The sequence below is a fragment of the Cyclopterus lumpus genome, chromosome 16, assembly GCF_009769545.1.
Source record: "Cyclopterus lumpus isolate fCycLum1 chromosome 16, fCycLum1.pri, whole genome shotgun sequence".
In the NCBI taxonomy this organism is placed as follows: Eukaryota; Metazoa; Chordata; class Actinopteri; order Perciformes; family Cyclopteridae; genus Cyclopterus; species Cyclopterus lumpus.
Window position 1 is genome coordinate 8,600,613 of NC_046981.1, and position 18,787 is coordinate 8,619,399.

At 42.3% G+C, this 18,787-nt stretch overlaps 1 protein-coding gene across 4 annotated transcripts; it reads left to right on the top strand.

The window, feature by feature from the left end:
* Positions 1–292: 292 nt before the first annotated feature.
* LOC117745406 (rap guanine nucleotide exchange factor 5-like) lies at positions 293–18,787 on the top strand. Of its 4 annotated transcripts, none has more exons than XM_034553702.1 (18): positions 293–719; positions 4,722–4,861; positions 5,530–5,630; positions 9,269–9,347; positions 9,649–9,781; positions 9,876–9,973; positions 12,512–12,542; positions 12,762–12,840; positions 13,816–13,965; positions 14,539–14,636; positions 14,894–15,016; positions 15,103–15,281; positions 15,481–15,571; positions 15,684–15,734; positions 16,085–16,172; positions 16,485–16,549; positions 16,637–16,691; positions 17,069–18,787. In XM_034553702.1, exons 1-18 carry the CDS (start codon positions 540–542, stop codon positions 17,185–17,187), a joined length of 1,860 nt encoding a protein of 619 aa, XP_034409593.1. In that variant the 5' UTR covers positions 293–539; the 3' UTR covers positions 17,188–18,787. The 4 variants fall into 4 exon arrangements, with proteins under 4 accessions (XP_034409593.1, XP_034409595.1, XP_034409594.1 ...); XM_034553704.1 differs by lacking the exon at positions 293–719 and adding an exon at positions 1,311–1,458 and having other exon boundaries at positions 5,100–5,630; XM_034553703.1 differs by lacking the exon at positions 293–719 and adding an exon at positions 1,311–1,458 and having other exon boundaries at positions 4,722–5,630.

Consider the following 18,787-nt stretch of genomic DNA (forward strand, 5'->3'; position numbering starts at 1 on the left):
TTGGATTGTATTCATTCAGACTGAAAGCAGTTCAAAATGGTTTTCTGTGCAGTTCAGAATGTTTTTCTAAATTTCTTTCAATTACCACACACATAATGCATCTTCACCCTCTCAAGTGTTTGTCCCTCCAGCGTAATGTACCCTGCCCAATCCTGAATCGAAACTCACTCCTGCTTTCGGGAGATTTCGAAACTTCCTTTTTTGGGCTGTCCGGTTCACCAGATGTTTCCTGAAGCCTCCATGTTCCTAACTCACTCCCCTCCTCAGTGGTAAAAAAGCAAGCAAAGGACAGAGAGAGGGAGTCTGTCATTCACTCGCAGTAAAGCCAAGCACGCACAGATACCTGGAGTCCATTTGATGTGCATGCTAAAGCCATAGCTGTGTGGGGACTGGGTTTTTGTTTGGCGGCAGTGACAGAAGACTCATACACTCCTCACCTGCTCTTCCACTTTTTTTCTTCTTTTTTTTTTAAAAGAGTAGTCTGAGCTCACAGGCAGTAGTCCTGCTGTTTTGCCTAGTCAGTTGTTTGTGAGCCTGCGATGTCGTGGGACTGTGGCCTGAGGTACATGTTCTCCGTGTCCCCTGCACTGCAGACGGGGAACATGTGTATCCTGCAAGACAAGGAGGACCTGTCCAGACTGGAGGTGGTCCAGAGACTGGCCAAGGATGGCTGCCGCTTCCTGCAGAACCAAAGCAAGGGCTCAGAGAGGACAAGCGAGGTGAGATGCACTGCTGCAGTCGGAAGAGTCACTTTTATAATATACTGTACATATTATGTAACTTAAAAAAAATTATATTTATAAATAGCCAGAACCACAGCCTTAGTGTGAAATGCTGCACTCTTTAATATACAGTTCCCCGAACAGCTATCTATGGCCTTGTCACAGTGAGAACATCAGTCAAGCCGCTTATCAGATAGTCCTCTTTATGGCATGATGAGCCCTGCTCAATTAACCAGCTACTGCATCCTTGAAAAGTCAGTGATTATTCCATTGTACTCTGCTTTTTCTGAAGATAAATGGTGTCATTTAGATTCTATCCAGACTACAAATAGCGCACTGAGATTCAAAATAACCAAAAAGTCTCGAGACGGCTGCCAATGAGATGTAAGAATAGAACAGCATATTGTAGAATGCATTACAATCATTTGCACAGACAACTGTTTGTCTCTATCAGTATGGCAGCACCCTTGAACATCTAAATACAGGTAGTAAATGTTCAGTTCAGCTTGCACACTTTTAAAAAACATTACATCACCTGCCTTTTGGCTGCGTAGGAGACATCTGATTGGCTGACCTTATGGTGGGCTCAGCTTCTCCCTTCCTGCCAGCTGTGTCTGTGTGCTGAAATGAACAACAATGGCAAGAAAAGTTGGCCAGACCAACCATGCCAAGACATTGTGTGGTTTTAGGGTGGATTCCAGTGGATTGAGTCTCAGAACCTTTCTGCAAACACAAGGTTAGATCTCTTTATCAATGTTGAAATTCAATATAATGACTTTTCATCCGCACTGAACCACTGCAAATCTGCGTATGATGTTGGTGCCACATAATACAACACTATGTTTTACTTGTGTTGTTTTAGTAACATGCACTGTGTCTCATATAGAAATATACGATACCAATGGCAAGTGTGCATGTTTCATTTATATGATCCTAGCGGTAATGGCCAGATAAGATGATGTGATGTAGGCATTAGGTAGAAATATTAAGATTATGTGAGATTATCTGGCAGTGTTTCTAGATTATAGAATATAGTAATCCAATGATGCTACAATGCATATACTGTGTTACATGTGACTTGTATAAATATCTAAGCCCAGACATTTAAGAGCATATAGAAATACAAGCGGCCGAAATGAGCTTCCTCCGTAGGGTGGCCGGGCTCAGCCTTAGAGATAGGGTAAGGAGCTCGGACATCAGGGGGGAGTTTGGAGTCGAGTCGCTGCTCCTTCGTGTCGAAAGGAGTCAGCTGAGGTGGTTCGGGCATCTAGTCAGGATGCCTCCTGGACGCCTCCCATTAGAGGTTTTCCGGGCACGTCCAACTGGTAGGAGGCCCCGGGGAAGACCGAGGACACGCTGGAGGGATTATATCTCCCGGCTGGCCTTGGAACGCCTCGGGATCCCCCAGAATGAGCTGGAAAGTGTTGCGGGTGAGAGGGAGGCCTGGGTCGGCCTGCTGAACCTGCTGCCACCGCGACCCGACCCCGGATAAGCGGGTGATAATGGATGGATGGATGGATAGAAATAAGCTAAATCACAGCTGGAGGAAACATGGTAGACTGCAAGTCTGTGAAAATGTATCAGATATTCTGGTGAAGAGACAATGTCATTTTTATTCATTTTAATTTAAAAGCCCATTAGGTTTAAATGTAATAGTTTACAGTTTTCATTTTGGGAATCACTCAATCACATACTCACTGTTTTGGATTATTCTGGGTCCATTGCATTTTAAAGTTTTCTTAAACTTCACATAACATTTTTTAACCAACTTTATTTTCCTTTGCTCCAACCATCTAATTAGAACATAGAGCTACTGTGCATGAAGCATAAAAAAAAGAATGTGTGCATTAATTATACATAATTTGCACATACTCTTGTTTACATCATATTATCAGAGCTTAACCCAGGAATTTCAACTAATTACTATTGCAGATAATGAAATGCGTCTGCATCAAAGGGTTCTTCTTTGGTCTTGTTCTTCCTCATCTTCCCGTGCTGTTTGATCCACATTATTCCTTGAGAGGAATTTAGTCCAATCTGCACCCTGTCGGGGCTGACACCTTCCAGGTCTCTTTAAGTGTCCCATACCATGCGTGCCAGAACTGCTGCAGCAGCACAGTGACGTGCAGACAGAAAGTGACCCCCGAGCCAGCAGAATGCAATCGGAACCCCGAAAGAGACAGTAAACCTTTGGCGGGACTTGTCTTTGTGCAGAGGCCCGATAAGTAGTGTTTACTCGTCTGCTGACAGTGTCCATGTCGGGAGGACTTTGGTGGTAACTATGAGTCGAGGTCCCCTCCGGGCTTGGGTGGAAACTGTATGGCCCCGGCACTCTGTCTCATTACGAACTCCCACTCAAGAGGCCTGATTGTGTTTTTTTTAGGATGACACTGGTAACCACAAAGCCCAGGCACACTGAGAAGTGGCCTGAAGCAGCAGAGGCAGGATCAATAATTCATTGTGTGTAGAGGTTTGTTTGCTGTTTGACCCGTAAACAGTTCACTGAGACACTCTGTTAATTATAGTCAAGAATTCAACTTGCTTTGCTGTCGGGCTTAGTCAGACAAAAACAATGTGTTTTTCGTCACCTCTTGATAGAGATGTAACTACCAATGTCTTTTTTCCCCAAGAACCAGGAAGCTAGTCAGTGCAGCCTTCCTTTTATGGCAATTTTCTAGTTTTTTGCTTTTTGTCACGCCCCTAATTTTACGTCATAGGTCCTGTAGGACAATACAGTCTGTTATTACACAGGACACACCCGTAACTTATTATATACACATACGTGTATGTACGATTATATTACGATGAAGAAGGAAACAATTCAAGTTGTCAACATGTCTCATATATATCACAGCAGTAAAGGAACTGCCAGCAAACATTAATGGTCTTTTCTGAAGCTGTGAAAGCATCTCTGCTGTTTATAGGTGTCACTGTTGAAGTGTGAAATGTTATTGCTAAAATGTGGCTTGCCAAGTGATGGACAGAATTCTGTGTCTGTGTCTTGTTCTATGGGATATTGTGCACGTTTGCATGTTACGTTAATGCGTTCATCAGTGTATGTGTTGTGCATCTACAGCATGTCTGTTTGTGTATGTTTGTCCACAGATCCAAGATAAGTGTTAATGTGCCAGGAAGTCAAGCTTAACTGAAGGGTCTTAGATGCTTCTCTGCAAAAAGCAATTAGGGCAGAAAACTGCAACCACTTCCAGTCTGTCTGTCTGGCTAATTGCAGGCACAGAGGCTTGTGTTGCATTGACTGATGGCTGAGGACAGTGTGTGTGTGTGTGTGTGTGTGTGTGTGTGTGTGTGTGTGTTACAGTAGCTGATGCAGGATGTGTGCACCATACAATTTACTCCTCATTAAGACTAATATCTCTGATGCAGACCCACTAATATCTCTGATCCAGACCCTCCATTGTCAAGCAGCTACCAGCCCTCTATAGACTTATATATAGACTCAAACAATTCTTACAAATAAAAATTGTATTGGTCTTTCACGGAGGCTTTGATTGATTACATTGTGATTGGGTGGCACCGTGTGAGAGGGAGAGAGAGAGAGAGAGAGAGAGAGAGAGAGAGAGAAACAGAGAGAATGGAAGACAGTAGGCAATATGAGGATGCATTTTTCATTAAAGCACCTCATGGTGATCATAAAACAATGGTCTACCATTTTAGATGCAAGTCTAAAGTTTTGGAATGGTGCAGAGTTTAACCCTTGGACATCTCGAAAACAGAATGTCTCTAGACACCACCCATAATTTAATAGGCTCTACATAGGAATTGGTCATTAAAAAAAGTATTTTATGTTAATCCCTGAATGGGCTCCACCGATAAGGACTGAATAATGATATGTATGGAAATTCTCTTTCATTTACAGTGCTTGCTTTGACAAAGTATTATGATGGAAATCAATGGTGATTTATGTGAGTGGGAGAAAATACAGGGGAATCTCCTTGGTGATAACACACTCGCTCCCTCCCCCCTTCTCTCCCTGTCCAGCCCCAGAGTGACGAAGCAGTCCGCCTGTGTCTGAGGGAGAGGGGCCACGATGTGCTGGTTCTCCAGAGAATATCATCAGAGCAGCCAGCCCTCTCTGCAACAGCGAGGGGAGGAGGGAGAGTGGAGGCGAGGAACAGGAGGTAAGCCTCTCCAGTCCCCTCCTTCCTAGATTCCCTCCCTCTCTCTGTTTGTCTCCCTCAGCACTCTCCCTCACATCATTTTCACTCTCTGTCTCTCTGGATCACTCACTAGCACAGGCATGCTTACATCACAACTCCCAACACATAAATGACTACATTAAATACATATTAGTGAGCAACATGGGACTGTGAGGCTGCCAGCTGCCTTCCCATTCAAGTAATTCAGGAGCTTTTTCAGTACCGGGAGACCTCAGTGTGCTTGAGGGATACCCAGCTGTGGACTACGGGCTGTAGCAGCTGCAGGTGGATGGATGGATGGATTGGTAAAGGGGGCATGCAGAAGTAACCACGGCAACATCGCCGGTGTGAGGGCACAGGGACTCTGCAAGGATGGGATCTCAGCCACAGCCCCTGAACCTGCTGCAGGAGGAGGGCAGGCTGCTGCATGCTGCTTTGGTAGAGCAGGAGGAGGACGAGGAGGAGGGCTCCGTGGACAGCAGCAGCGACAGCACCAGCCGGGCAGAGCCGGTGACAATGCCCACCTTTGACGTCCCTTACTTTCGCTACATAGATGATGAGGGAACAGAAGGAGAAGAGGAATGGAGCAGCAGCCGCTCTATGTCCTCTATTGAGGAGGACTCGTCCACTGACTCTGTTGTGTCTGACAGGTACGTGGTGGTGTCAGGGACACCAGAGAAGATCCTGGAGCACTTGCTGAGTGACCTGACACTGGATGAGGACCAGGGGACGACACCCAACAAAGAGTCAGGTCAGCATGCGTATGCTTTAAAGTCCTAAAACACCTTTCTCATCCATGTTGGGTAACCCATGTAAAGGGTTAAAATTAAAAATAGGAGAATATTTAGTTAGTGGATGGCACCTAGACAACTTTATGACTACATTGTTAAGATGGTGTGCTGATGCAGGTCTACAGATATTTATGTGTGTTTGTGAAAGATAGATAGAGAGCGAAAGACTGAAATATACTTTCCATTTCACTCTCTCCCCTCACCATCCTTCTCTCTCGCAGAGGAGCTGAGACAGCAACCTCCCTCTGGGCAATATTACTGGGCTAATTATGTTCTATCATTCCCATAATGCCTCTTAGTTTGAGCCATTTAAAAGCCTTTGACAGACATAAATGTTGCTCATATCTTTTGATTAATGCGGTATTTGACTGCGCGCTCTGCAGTTCAGCCTCACAGCGACGACAAATGAGCACATTTCCTCTCATCCCAGCAGGTACATGATAATGTGACACTGTTGCCAAGGCAGAGGAGACTCAGCTGATTGATCTGGAAAGATGTTGTGAGGGGAGAGGACGATTGAGAGCGGGAGCACAGTTAGACAAGCAAAGGAGGAATAGAAGCGAGAAAGGAGAAACGGTATCACAGAGAAAAGGGGAAACAAGGAAGGTAGAAAAAGGAGATTTTCCCTTGGAGATGGCCACAGATGATCATCGGGATGGAGGCTAACCCCATACTAGAGATCATTACTCATTCTGATGACAAAGTGAATGAAATTGATCTCAATGTCCTCTGGGGAGATGTGGCTGCAGTTGGAACTGCATATAACATGCACAGTAGAGTTGTGTTTCATGTTGAATCACATATTTCATTGCTATAATTGAGTATTTAATATTGATGTAAAGTGGGTGTATTTACAACAAACCCTAACCGTTTTAGCTAATGTCATTTGGGTTCAGTAGGCAGTGTGTTGTTGATGAATCACTCACCATTAGCTCATCTTGCAATGAGTGCATTGAAGTGAAGCCTCCACAGGGGGCTGTGGACCAGGGCAGGATGCTGCTGAGCGATATCCCAGGGTCAAAGAGCCAGAGACCTGAGGAGGAGAAGGAATGAACTGAGTCCTGAACAGCAATTGATCTGCACTGATGTTTAATAGTCAGACTTTTTCTGGCCTTCGCTCTCTCTGTGCTGAGTGTGCCCTCGGAGGTTCAGCTCACCAGAGGCCCGACACCAAAGGATCCTTGATTTCATCGAAAAAAGAGATTTATTTGAACATCCACCAAGCAGCTGAGTTTGGTCTTCCTCTCAAGGATGGCTCAGAGAGACAACTTGACTGATGGTTACAGCAGGTTATTGATGCTTTGTTCATGACTTCCATGCTATACAGCACATTAGAAAGCCAATGCCAACTCATCATGGTAGCACTTGCTTGCATCTATACTACATTAAGAGGAGCTTACTGCAGAAGACGGCACTTTTCTGGCATGTTTAAAGGGAAATCAAATGTGAACTACTGCAGTCGTCTGTACACAGTGGGGAGCTCTTTAGTGCTAACGTTTCCTTCTGTGGGCTAGCGTTCACAAGAGTTCAGTGTTGCCTTCTTCCCTGTGCCCAATCTCAGTGCAGCTATTGATTCTTGCTCTGTACAAATTATGCACACTGCCGGCTCCAAAAAACATAGAATGTGACATTTGTGTTGGTAATGAGAGGATGTTTCAGCTCTTTTACTGCTGCACCATGTGCAGGGATGTTGATGCTTATCTGTAGGGAAGAAAGCATCACATTAAATGAGCGGGTATAAGATTACAAATGTATAATTAACGACTAGCATAGTAAATTAAGTCTTTTACACAAAGTCTTCTGGTGTTTACTGAGCCAATAAGTGACACATTAACATGCTTATTTCAAAGGCTGCCGGGATCAATTTTACAAGCACTTATTGAAATGCAAAAGTAATTGACAGTTTGATTGATTTCACAGAAGATGGACGAGGTGAATCAATGTATCCCTTCAGCATCTCCTCTGAAAAGGAAACACCATTCCCTTTTAGCTTCAGTGCCAGAAATCAGGATTCAGAGTACTAAACGTTAAGAGTTTAGAATACTAGAAGGTTCATATTTCTCCTAGATTCACTTGTGTGTGGTGTGTAGGAGTCACACATCAGCCCAACAGACTGTTACACAGTATTTATACAACACAATTTATACATAACTGTTTGTGGGTCAACACATCTCCTGCAAAATTTGTTTGGATTAAATCTACACTGCAGGATGTTCCCTGTTTTTTTTGTGCTGTGTTATCAAAAAGAAATAGACCTTAAGAATATGACTTTAGGTCGTAAAATTAAATATTTATTCAGTTTTTCCAACTTCAAAAACCTTGCAGAGTGTACAGCCTGGGGAGTGGTGTATACGCTGTTGAAAAAGTGTTTCAGTTGAGATAGCTTGGAGAAAATACATAACAGAGTGAGTGAGTAGTGCTTTGTGAATATGTGAATGTGTGCGTGTACGTGTGTGTGTGTGTGTGTGTGTGTTGAGGTACAGTAGAGTATATAGGTGGGTGATCTTTTGTGTGTTGTTTTTCAGGCTTTGCGTTAAGGTGCGTTACTGTATTCTTTTTGGAAACTACATATGTACAAGCGTGTAACCACTCATAAGCAGTGAGTGACGCATCCACAGCTGTTCTGCACGGATTACCATAATGATGTCAGGCAGTCCTGTGGACCAGAACGCACACAAAGGCCCTGGGAAGCCAGTGTGAAATTAAAGGGGAGAATTTACAATTCTTGGCATTAGGCACACTTACAAAGGGGCTGAGAAGACGTTGGCTCTAATAGGATTTGTAAAGCTTTTTGCTTGTGGCCAGACATCATGTCTTGGACTTATTGTCCTTCTCTTTCTTTTTACGATTTATTTTAACGGCTTTTATGTCAATTTATGAAATGCATTTGTACAGCTTGCTGTAATGTCCGGAAAATAATTACTTTCCCTTTAATAAGAGATTCTGGGAGAAAGGGACTCTGTGTGTGATTTTGATTAGGATGATGGTTAAGCAACATCAGATGGCTTTTTCTTTCCTGAGAGATATTCAAAATGAAAACTGACTTTATCAGAGGTCAGAGAGAGTCAACAGACACACTATTGACTTATCTTTACTGATACAGCCGGCAATAGCAAATGTGTGAGATTGAAGATAAAGCCAGTAAAGGCTTGTTTGAACTTGTTGGAGCAAAATGGAATAAAGGAGTACAAGCAATTATCTGAGAGAAGAATGCGCCATTGAAAGGTTTCTCACATTATGCTCGCCTCTGAAATGTCTCTACTTAGTGCTTGTTAAGTCCATTCACGGTGCTGCCTTCTCAACTAAGAGTTCAGGGTATTGTACGTGCAGCACAGCAAACATTAATCTTACAGTTGTCAAGGTCATTTGGGTACCTGCCCTCCAGCAGCCGTTATATAAACCTAATGAGACGGCGTATGTTGACTTACTGTGTATGATGGTCTGCACATAATCTCAACTTGTTTTAAGTTTTTCCCATGTGAGATATCTTATATATTTTATAAATCAATGGAACGAGTAACGATTGAACTGTTTCTAAAGTTATGAAGAAACTATGCAGTCTTTTTTTCCATTGTTAATCATGTGTTTGTCTTTGCAGATATACTTCTGGATGATGTCCTGCTGACCTACCCAGTGTTCATGTCAACCAGTGATCTATGTCAAGCTCTGCTGGGGCAATATCCTTGACCACAGGGGTTTTCACAGGAACATTATTGTAAAGATTCCCACATTACAACCTGTGAACGCTACAGGCAGACTTAGATGTTTTATACAAAAAACATCATTATACAAACAAATCATTGTGTCAAACCTGCTCCACTTCACTCAACTGTGTTCATCCAACAGTCTCTCGAGCTGCCCGTCCTTAAATCAACATCACACCCACGCTGGCTTTATTCATGCTTCATGCTGCCTGCATTTGATGTCGGCAAATAGATCTCGCTCTCCATCTGTGCTGAAGCCTTAACTGAAACCCACCTATTGCACCAAGCGATACAGAGGGAAAGAGGCTCTGGAGAGGAAACGGAAGGTGCTGCACTTGGTGTCACAGTGGATGGCCCTTTGCAAGGATTTCCTGAGGGAGGACGAGCACGTCAAACTATTCATGAAGGTAGGGGATATAATGTAGTCGGAAAAAAAAGGCTGGAAATTGTCTGTGAGGTGAACTTAATATGGGAGAAATGAACATTGACATTTCCTTCCAGACTCTGTATCGTTACGTGTTGGATGATCTCAATGAGCACCCAATGCTGGAGAAGGATGTGAGGGAACTGAAGAAACTGTACCAGCTGCATCGCAGACAGTGAGTGAGCGCATCACTTATAAAACTGGAAGACTGATGTATTTATTGATATTGAGTCAGAGTGTGTACAAGAGTGAGAATGACTATGACTGTTGCAGTTCTGAAATGAAGCAGAGACACCAGCTGGTCACTGAGTGCAAAGAAAGAGCTGCTTCTCTGCTTGCCTTTATTTAGTCTCATCAATGAATGCATTCACAGACTGAAGAGTAATGTCAGTGTTCTGGATTGTTATGCACGGAAATATGAAGGTCAACAAGCTCTTTTTCTCGAATCTCCAAAATTGAGGAAATACAGGAATTTGGAGAATTACTGACAAAGTGTCAGAAATGTACAGAAGACAAGACAGGCAAGTGAGAAAAACTAATTATGATGATTTTGGAAATGTGATATCAATTGTTTTCTCTCCTGTGTTGTTCCTGGATAATCTTGCTCAGTTCCTTAAATGATTTTCATCTGTGAAACAGTTGGTTTTAGCAGGTGTCTTGTTTCTTTATCAGGATCATGTGTGTGTGTGTGTGTGTGTGTGTGTGTGTGTGTGTGTGTGTGTCTGTGTGTGTGCGTGTGTGTGTGTTGTTGTTGTGATACTAATTCTGCCCACAAAACAGGAACTTGACAAAAAACAAGTTACGTTCCTAAATCATGAACAGAGGAGGGAGAACTATTTAGATCAGACTTAACCAGAATGTTGGTCAAGGATTTGTCTCACTCTTCTGTAGAATTGTCACTTTCTATGAGAAGTAAGAATTACCGGTATTGGACACAATTTCAAACTCATGAGTATAATCCCACATCGATATAGCATACAGACTATTTTGGCTTCTTACTTCCAATTATTTGAATTCATTCATAATCTAAATAGAAAATACACACAGTAGGAATGCACTGATACACATTGCCGGATTGGTATCAGCAGCGATACTGACCTTCATAAGCAGAACGCGTATTGAGCATAACTTAACAAATCCGCAATAATAATAATAACATCCACATTTCTGCTATTAGTTAGATTAATTCAGTCATGACGGGCCGCCAACTTAGTTTTTAGTGCCAGAGCAATATACTTGGCTTCAAGTTGGATCGATGCATCACTAACAAGAGGATGACCACATGAGCATTTCAGAGAACACATTTTGGCACAAATTCTGTCTTTGCAAGATGCAAATTGTATCCAAGTGCTTACACAGACACAACATAATTAATCAATGTCAAAAAAGAGACAATAGCAATCAACAAAAAGGTATAAGCTGAAGCTTATTACATCCACCCTTCTTTTCTCGGTCCAAAAGTTAGATAATGAATTATGTGGATTGACCATACCATTAGATATTAGACAAGGAGTCTTAGATGTTTAAATGATTAATTTGTAGACAAGTGCTTCTTGAACATGATGTTTGCATCATTTATGTACTGTACGTCTATTTTCTTAATCAACATATTATCTCCGTTTTAAATGTTATTAAAGTAGAACTGTTACTTCGCTACAATCTCTTGGTTTAATAACAGTAAGCATCAGATTGCTCTCAGACGTTACAACATAAACATCCCCCAGTCACCAGAAACAGTGCCACACCCGTGTCCTCCTTCCCCTCCTTCCACCACAGCCTCCAATCAGATCTTCTCCCTGGGGACGCTCCAACCTGCCACCCATTAGAAACCAGTGCGGATAATTCAAGCTGACTCTGCTGCCATTATCGGGGGGCCGGCTTTATTCATGTTTAATCCAGGGAGGGAGATCTACAGCACCCACTCCTTTAAAACTGTGGACTTTGTGTGAGGGTGTTTCTAACGGACATACTCTACTATTTATGAGCTCGTCACAATCAGTCTCCTCCCGGGGGAGGACAAGGTGGCCCGGTTTGTGGCAATCTGCTGCCGAGTGAGGAGCCTAAAAGTGTAATTTTTTTATAGAAGGAATACTGAATCAGTTCTTTGCTCCAATCAACTTCCATCTGGCACAAAAGGAAATCTCAAGTCACTTGTTTCTGAAAGCTTAAGAATCAAATACCACTTGTTCTCCTGCACTCTCTCATCTTGTGGCGTTATAGTTCAGAGTTCATTCACATGTTTTTTTTTTGTGTGTGTGTGTTTTTAGGAGCAAGAGAGTGAATTAAATCACAGGCTCTGTTTTGACAACACACTGGTAATCAGGTTTTTCATTAGTGCAGGACCTCTGCTAGCCAACGGGAGGGGATCCCTCAGGGCAGGCTTTGTGCCAACACGCCTATTGTGATGCACAGCCCAGTAAAAGCTGAGGGATGAAAATGGACATGGGGCTATCCATCATGCTAGCCAGAGGTAACTGATGTGAATATGGTGATTAAATGAAGGGATCCCATTGGAAGGTCTAAAATCTACAAAGCACTCCAATTTCGCCTTGACCCTGACCTTAAATAATGGACTAAACACTGCAGAGGAGTATATATATGTACATTCACTTGGCCTTGATTATATAGACTGGGGAAGTTGTTTTTGTACTTGATAAAGCTGCAGCCTCAGGAAAAAGTACAGTTACTGATATTTATCTTCTTCCTTTTCCAGTGTGCTGGATGAATATTCCCCCCAAAGAAAGGTGAGAGAGAAGTTATTGTGTTTGCTCTCTTTACACTACGACAGAGAGGATCTTATTGGACAAAGCTGGCTGCCCACTTCGACATACTAGATCGGGTGTTGCAACTAATGTCCTCGTATTTTCCTGCAAAAGACATTGTTCTGTTGTTCTAGCGAAATGCCCGAAGTGTTCTCAGGTAATATTAATGTGTCAAAATCCATGCATTTCCCTTCTTTCAAGGGCAAAGCACTTGTCCGCCAATTGAGTTTGAAAGAGAACGGGCTCCAGTCCAGAAGTACACAGAGGGAGGCCAAGGAAGGTAAGTCGTAAAACGTGGCATCCTTCACACATCCCTCCCAACATATGCTCTTTCCAAAGCTGTTGAGGGGAAACATTTAGTCTGACCAGTAGAACAATGGGAATCTTTCCAGGGAAGTAATGACAAATGTCTGAGTCATAACTTGTGAATCAATTGTGTCATATTGGGATCAGTTTTTGCTGATTTTAAAGGCGGGTTCACCCAATTTAAGCAAACAGTTACCTTTCATGCTATCTGGCCAGATACAATTCTTGACTTCATCTGCTGAGGTTTTAAGATATCCACCGTCTTTAAAAACTTAATCAAGACACATCTTATTCAGTAGGCTTGCCCAACAAAAATGCCACTCTACACAGTGCGCTACAGTTGATCCCCTGAGGTACACTGGACCGCTTTTGAGTCAGTTCTCTGCCCAAGGTCCCCTTATCAATAAGAAGCAGCCTTGCTGTATTCTTTCACTCCTGCAGTTTGAGAGATGGCAGCAGGTGACCTGCTTTCTCTCTGGCTGAAGGTGGTTTGCTAAATGGTTAAATGCTCGAGTCTGAGTCTGGAACGACATCAACATTTTACACCAGCTCTCAATGCAAAACAGCAATTCCCAAGACTCCCAGGGGCCTCACAATCCTGATATGCGGATTATCTGAAAGTGTTCAAAGAAATTTGCACCAATAAAATACAATACCTTTAAGGCCATTCCTGCATTATGAGCTACACGATCTAGTTTTAATTTAGAAAACCTGGTGCCATTTATAATGTTTATACTTACAACTGATTTGTCTCTTGTTGTATAATGCAACTTAGTCTGCTGTGTGCACTGGAAGCTCAGAGCTGAAGGGTACGCGATGCACAGAGGGCCTTTGGGGGCCCCAGGGATCCCTAACTGATAAATACGGCCATGGGCAGGCCTGCACTTCATGTAAGCGCTTTGCATTTTACATTTAATCTTACTGAAACAATATTTTCTCTCTGTTACAGTGCTGTGTCACGTGTATATTACCATGGACTCGTTCCTAAGCATGAGGGCTCGTACTGGGATCGTGGCCCAGGAGCTGCTGCAGGCTTTGGCAGAAAGGATGGAAGTCCCACTGGGGAAACTGGTGTTAGTGGCTGTAACTTACAATGGAGGTCATTACCATGCTAACGAAGCAGCTAGAGTACATATCAACCACAACTAGTCATTACAGCACTATACTACACTCGCAATGGCGGCAACCTGAACAGAATATATGTAGTCTTGTGCACATTGTTTTCGATATTAATAAATATAGCCTCTATAAAAAAACGTTGTGTTCAACACTATAATTCAGTCTAAATAATAAATCAGAATATGTGATTCTGAAGTGTAATAAGTTATAATATATCCTATGCAGTCAACACTAGTACAAATTGAAAGTAAATGTTTTTTTTCTAAAAAAAACTCAACATACTTTCACACCTCACAATATTTCATACTTATACTTATATATTGAGCGCAGGCATGAATGCAAGATTGTAATCAACATAGCTGACCCAAATATCTCCCCGGGGACAACAGCTAAAAGAGAGAAGCATTCACAGCCCAGTAATATGAATCAGAATCAGTTAAAGTGACCGGCCACCTCAGAGTGGAGCCTGCCACAGCGAGTCTTATCTCTTGATGGCACGCTCACAGATTTGTAATGCTATTCTGCTATTTGTGATATGTCTTCTCCTCTGCAGGTAGGCTCCTCCTGCGGCCTCAGGACAGAGTCTTCTCGGATTCTTTACGACCAGTTGGGAGACTGCATGTGTGCAGGAAGGATCTGGGTGAAGTCCTGGTAAGAACATCACAAGCACTGTGCTACTCCCTCTTTAAACATACTGTATACATAGTGTCCCCTCTTGGTTCACACATACTTATTGCATACATCAGCTCAGAAACAATGAAGAAGACAACACGCAGCATTGCTCCACTGCGTTACATTTCTTCAAAACTCCACTGCCAGTATGAAAAAAGGTGGCATGATGTCTAAAGACAAACTGGCCATGCTGTTGCCGTGTGTTTGATGTCGTTGTTCTCGTTTCCCTTATTCAGAACCCGCTCACAGACAACACAGAGATGCAACAGGGAGCGGTTCGCATGCTCAGTTTGAACACGTGGGACGTGGCCGTCGCTCTCACCAACTTCGACTGGACCATCTTTGAGTCAATTCACGAGGTTTATCCCCCAGTACTTTACACTAATAAGTCAGACACGACACGTCTTCAGCTCTGCTAAACTAGAATGTCTTCTTTCTTTTACAGCAAGAACTCGTCTATTTCACCTTCAGCCGCCACAGCAGCAGCAGCCACACGGTGGCGCTGGAGCTGCTGCTGCAGCGCTGCAATGAAGTCCAGCTGTGGGTGATGACCGAGGTGCTGCTGTGCCCGACGCTCTGCAAAAGGGTCCAACTCATCAAGAAGTTCATCAAGATCGCTGCCCAGTTAGTAGCTTTACGCATGCCATTCTTCATTTTGGTTCATGTATTGATTGCAGTCCAACAATATTGAGGAGGACATGTTCAGACTAGCATGGGGATGCTGCCCCCTCCAGTGGCAGATCGATACACTGCATCTGCTTTCATGCTGTGGAGCTTCGGCCCTGCAAGAGACTGAACCGTGTGCTCCCTTGTTCTTTTATAGCTGTAAAGCACAGAGGAATCTCAACTGTTTCTTTGCCATTATAATGGGGCTGAACACTGCAGCTGTTAGCCGCCTCGGTCAGACATGGGAGGTAAGGATGTGCTTTTATCACTATTCTACTCCTTTCATCTGAGCTACCTTTTATGTAGAAGTACGTATAGTATCTGGTAAAACAACAAGTCCTGTTTGTTTTGTTTCTGCAGAAAATTCCTGGGAAATTCAAACGGCTGTTTTCAGAGCTGGAGACAGTAACAGTAAGTAGCTATTCACAGGCACAGAGAGTGCATACTATACTGTATGTATATATATATATATATATATATATATATATATATATATATATATATATATATATATATATCTGTTTTGAAATAATAATAATAAAAACAATTAAATGAATCCACAGCAACAGGGAATACAAACCTGTGGTTAGGCGCGTACAAAGTGAAACAAACAGATGTTTTTTTTTTCATTTCAAAAGAGTGCTTTAGTTGATCATTAGTCTCTTATGATGCCATAATTCCACGAGCAACGCATGCATGCACAGGCACACACTTTCATCCCAAGAGCATTACACTCATTCGTTTTGAAAATGTCTTCACAGGATCCCTCGCTGAACCACAAGGCCTACAGGGACTCCTTCAAGAAGATGAAGGCGCCAAAGATCCCCTTCCCCCCTCTGCTACTGAAAGGTGCGTTCATTATTCTGTCATTTCAACACCCCTCAACTATGGTAGGAGAGCACTGTGAAATATTTCCATGAGGCAGATTAGACATGTAGTTAGCAGACATTTTACCTCAAATACTTGTTGGTGAAAACTAACGAAATGTTCATTTTGTTACGCGTTACCAGTCAATAGACAGCTGTCTATTTATAAAGGCATTTGTAGGTCTATGTATTTTACTTGTGATTTTGTATGTATGTTATTCTATTTAATGTTTGTACTATCTGGACCTTGAGTCTGAAATACAAGTTTGATTGATTGATTGATTGATTGTTTCAGATATTACGTTCATTCACGAAGGCAACAAGACATTTCACGACAACTTGGTCAATTTCGAAAAGCTGGTGAGTCCATGAACCCGTTATGCTTCTTCACAGAAAACATACACATTTGTAATGTTTGGTGAAGCATGTGTCCATCTATATTTCCAGCACATGATAGCAGACACAGTGCGTCTCATCCGGCAGTGTCAGAAAGATCACATGGGTCAGTACTCACTCTTTCCTCTTTCCTTGCAGGGCAAATTAACAAATCTGTGGACAAAATCGGTTAACTACACTGTCTTCACATAATTTAAAATCAGGTTGAATTTCCTTTCCATGATGTCCAGAATAATTTCCCTTTTTGGTTTTACCCTCCACAAACTCCCTGCATGTCCTACGTAGAAAGAAAAGGTTGTTTTAATGGCCATTACTCAGCATTATATAGGATATTTCTTACCAGGTCATCAACATGATATGAATATGTTGAAAATGTACAGTGCACTTCCCTTGTAAGTGTACCTGTGTGCATGGTACGGATGCAGTAGTTGTCCTGGATGCTGCTGCCTTAGCTTAGAGGTAAACTTTGTTCTTTCCCTCCAGGTAATGGCATCACCCAGAAGAGCAGCTCAGAAGCGCGAGCCTACATCGATTACCTGCATATCATCGACAATCAGCAGACTCTGTTTGAACTGTCACACGGGCTGGAGCCTCGTGCTTAGAGTGCAGCTCGTACTGCACTTCCCACTGTGTCAGCCATACTGTTGAATTGCCAAGAAAACAATCTGTTGCTGTCTCATCTATCTCTCAGGACCCACTCAGCAATCAGAGGACGGTGCATGATCCAGGCCGACCACAGGAGGGAGCCGCTCAATCAGGAAACTCTCACCATGGATGGGAATAAGCAGAAAAAAGGTCAAATGCATAAATGTTTGCTTATAGCTCCACAACAGTGTCACTGATCCTTGTGCTGACTGGTGGTAAGAAAAAAACACGGATGTCTAGATCCGCAGGTCTGCTGCTGCTAGACTGTTAAACACATGGCAGAGGTTGGCAGGCGCAGAGCTGCTCTAACAACGCAACAGCTCCCCCTTGTGGAGAATAAGCAGCCTGCAATAAGAGTTTGTTTGCAGGTGAAGTGCTTCCCACCTTTAAAGCTACAGAAAATGAGTGTTGGGCAAGGAAGTTCATCCCCGACCTTGACAGCAGTAAGTTTGAAATGAGAGTCTACCGACTAGCCTTTCCAGAGCTTTGAACCACATGCTTCACATCACGTGACGTGATCGAAATGCAGATTAACTCATGATATTGTACAACTTTTTGTATTTGTGGTGTTTAAAGATCTGGTAGCTGGGGTTGTTTCATCAGAGTTAACCAAAGAGAACATCGGCCCTATATATTGTAAGCACACTTTTCTTCATGTAAGACATGCACACATCAGAACAGTGTATGCACAACAGCTGAATCACATGACAGAGAAAGTGAAAGTTATTGTTAAATATTTAACATTGTCACATTATTTTCTTTTTCTATTTTTACATTGCAGAATTATCTCACTGTCCAGTTTTCTATTGTTTAACCATGAAGTCTGTTGAGGTTTGGAGATATTGGTTTTAACTGTGTGGTACTCACCAGAAATTAGCATTTGAAAACCTCAGCAACAACAAAGAAATGGTGACTCACAACAACCCCAAATACTACCTAGCTACAGCGTAACTATTTCATCCTCAGTAAATGTATGTATAGATATTGAAAAGGAAAATTAAGTCTTTGGGTGAACTGTCCCAAAAAGTAAAGAGCAATAGAAAAAACAAGTATTACAGCACCTTCTAGAAAGAAAAAGTAGAGAAAGAAAAATAGAAGCCATTCGCTTATGTACAGTGTGTATTAACAATACTGTATACTACTGTATAGTTTGTATAAGATACCGTACAGTATTTATTCTCTATTTGTCAACTGAAAATGATCACCTTTGCCCCGAGGCTATAGGTGTTGTGAAGTGTGGTCAATGGAATTTTGCATTATGTTCTTGACATTTAATTTCTATAATTTTGGATTTTAAAGCCCACAGTGAACATGGTGAGAAACATGCTTTAACAATATGTATCTTATTTTTTAAACATTATGTGTATGGTTGATTCTCTTTATATTACATTCAATATAAATTCAGGATCCGCATATTAATTTATTTCAGAAAATATTTATTTGTTTGATTTCATGTTTTTTGTACGCACTATTTGTCTGGTCTGCATGATATGGCAAACCGTGGATTGACCAGCAGTGTAAACTGTGCATTCAATAAAATATTTTTCAGCATCATAA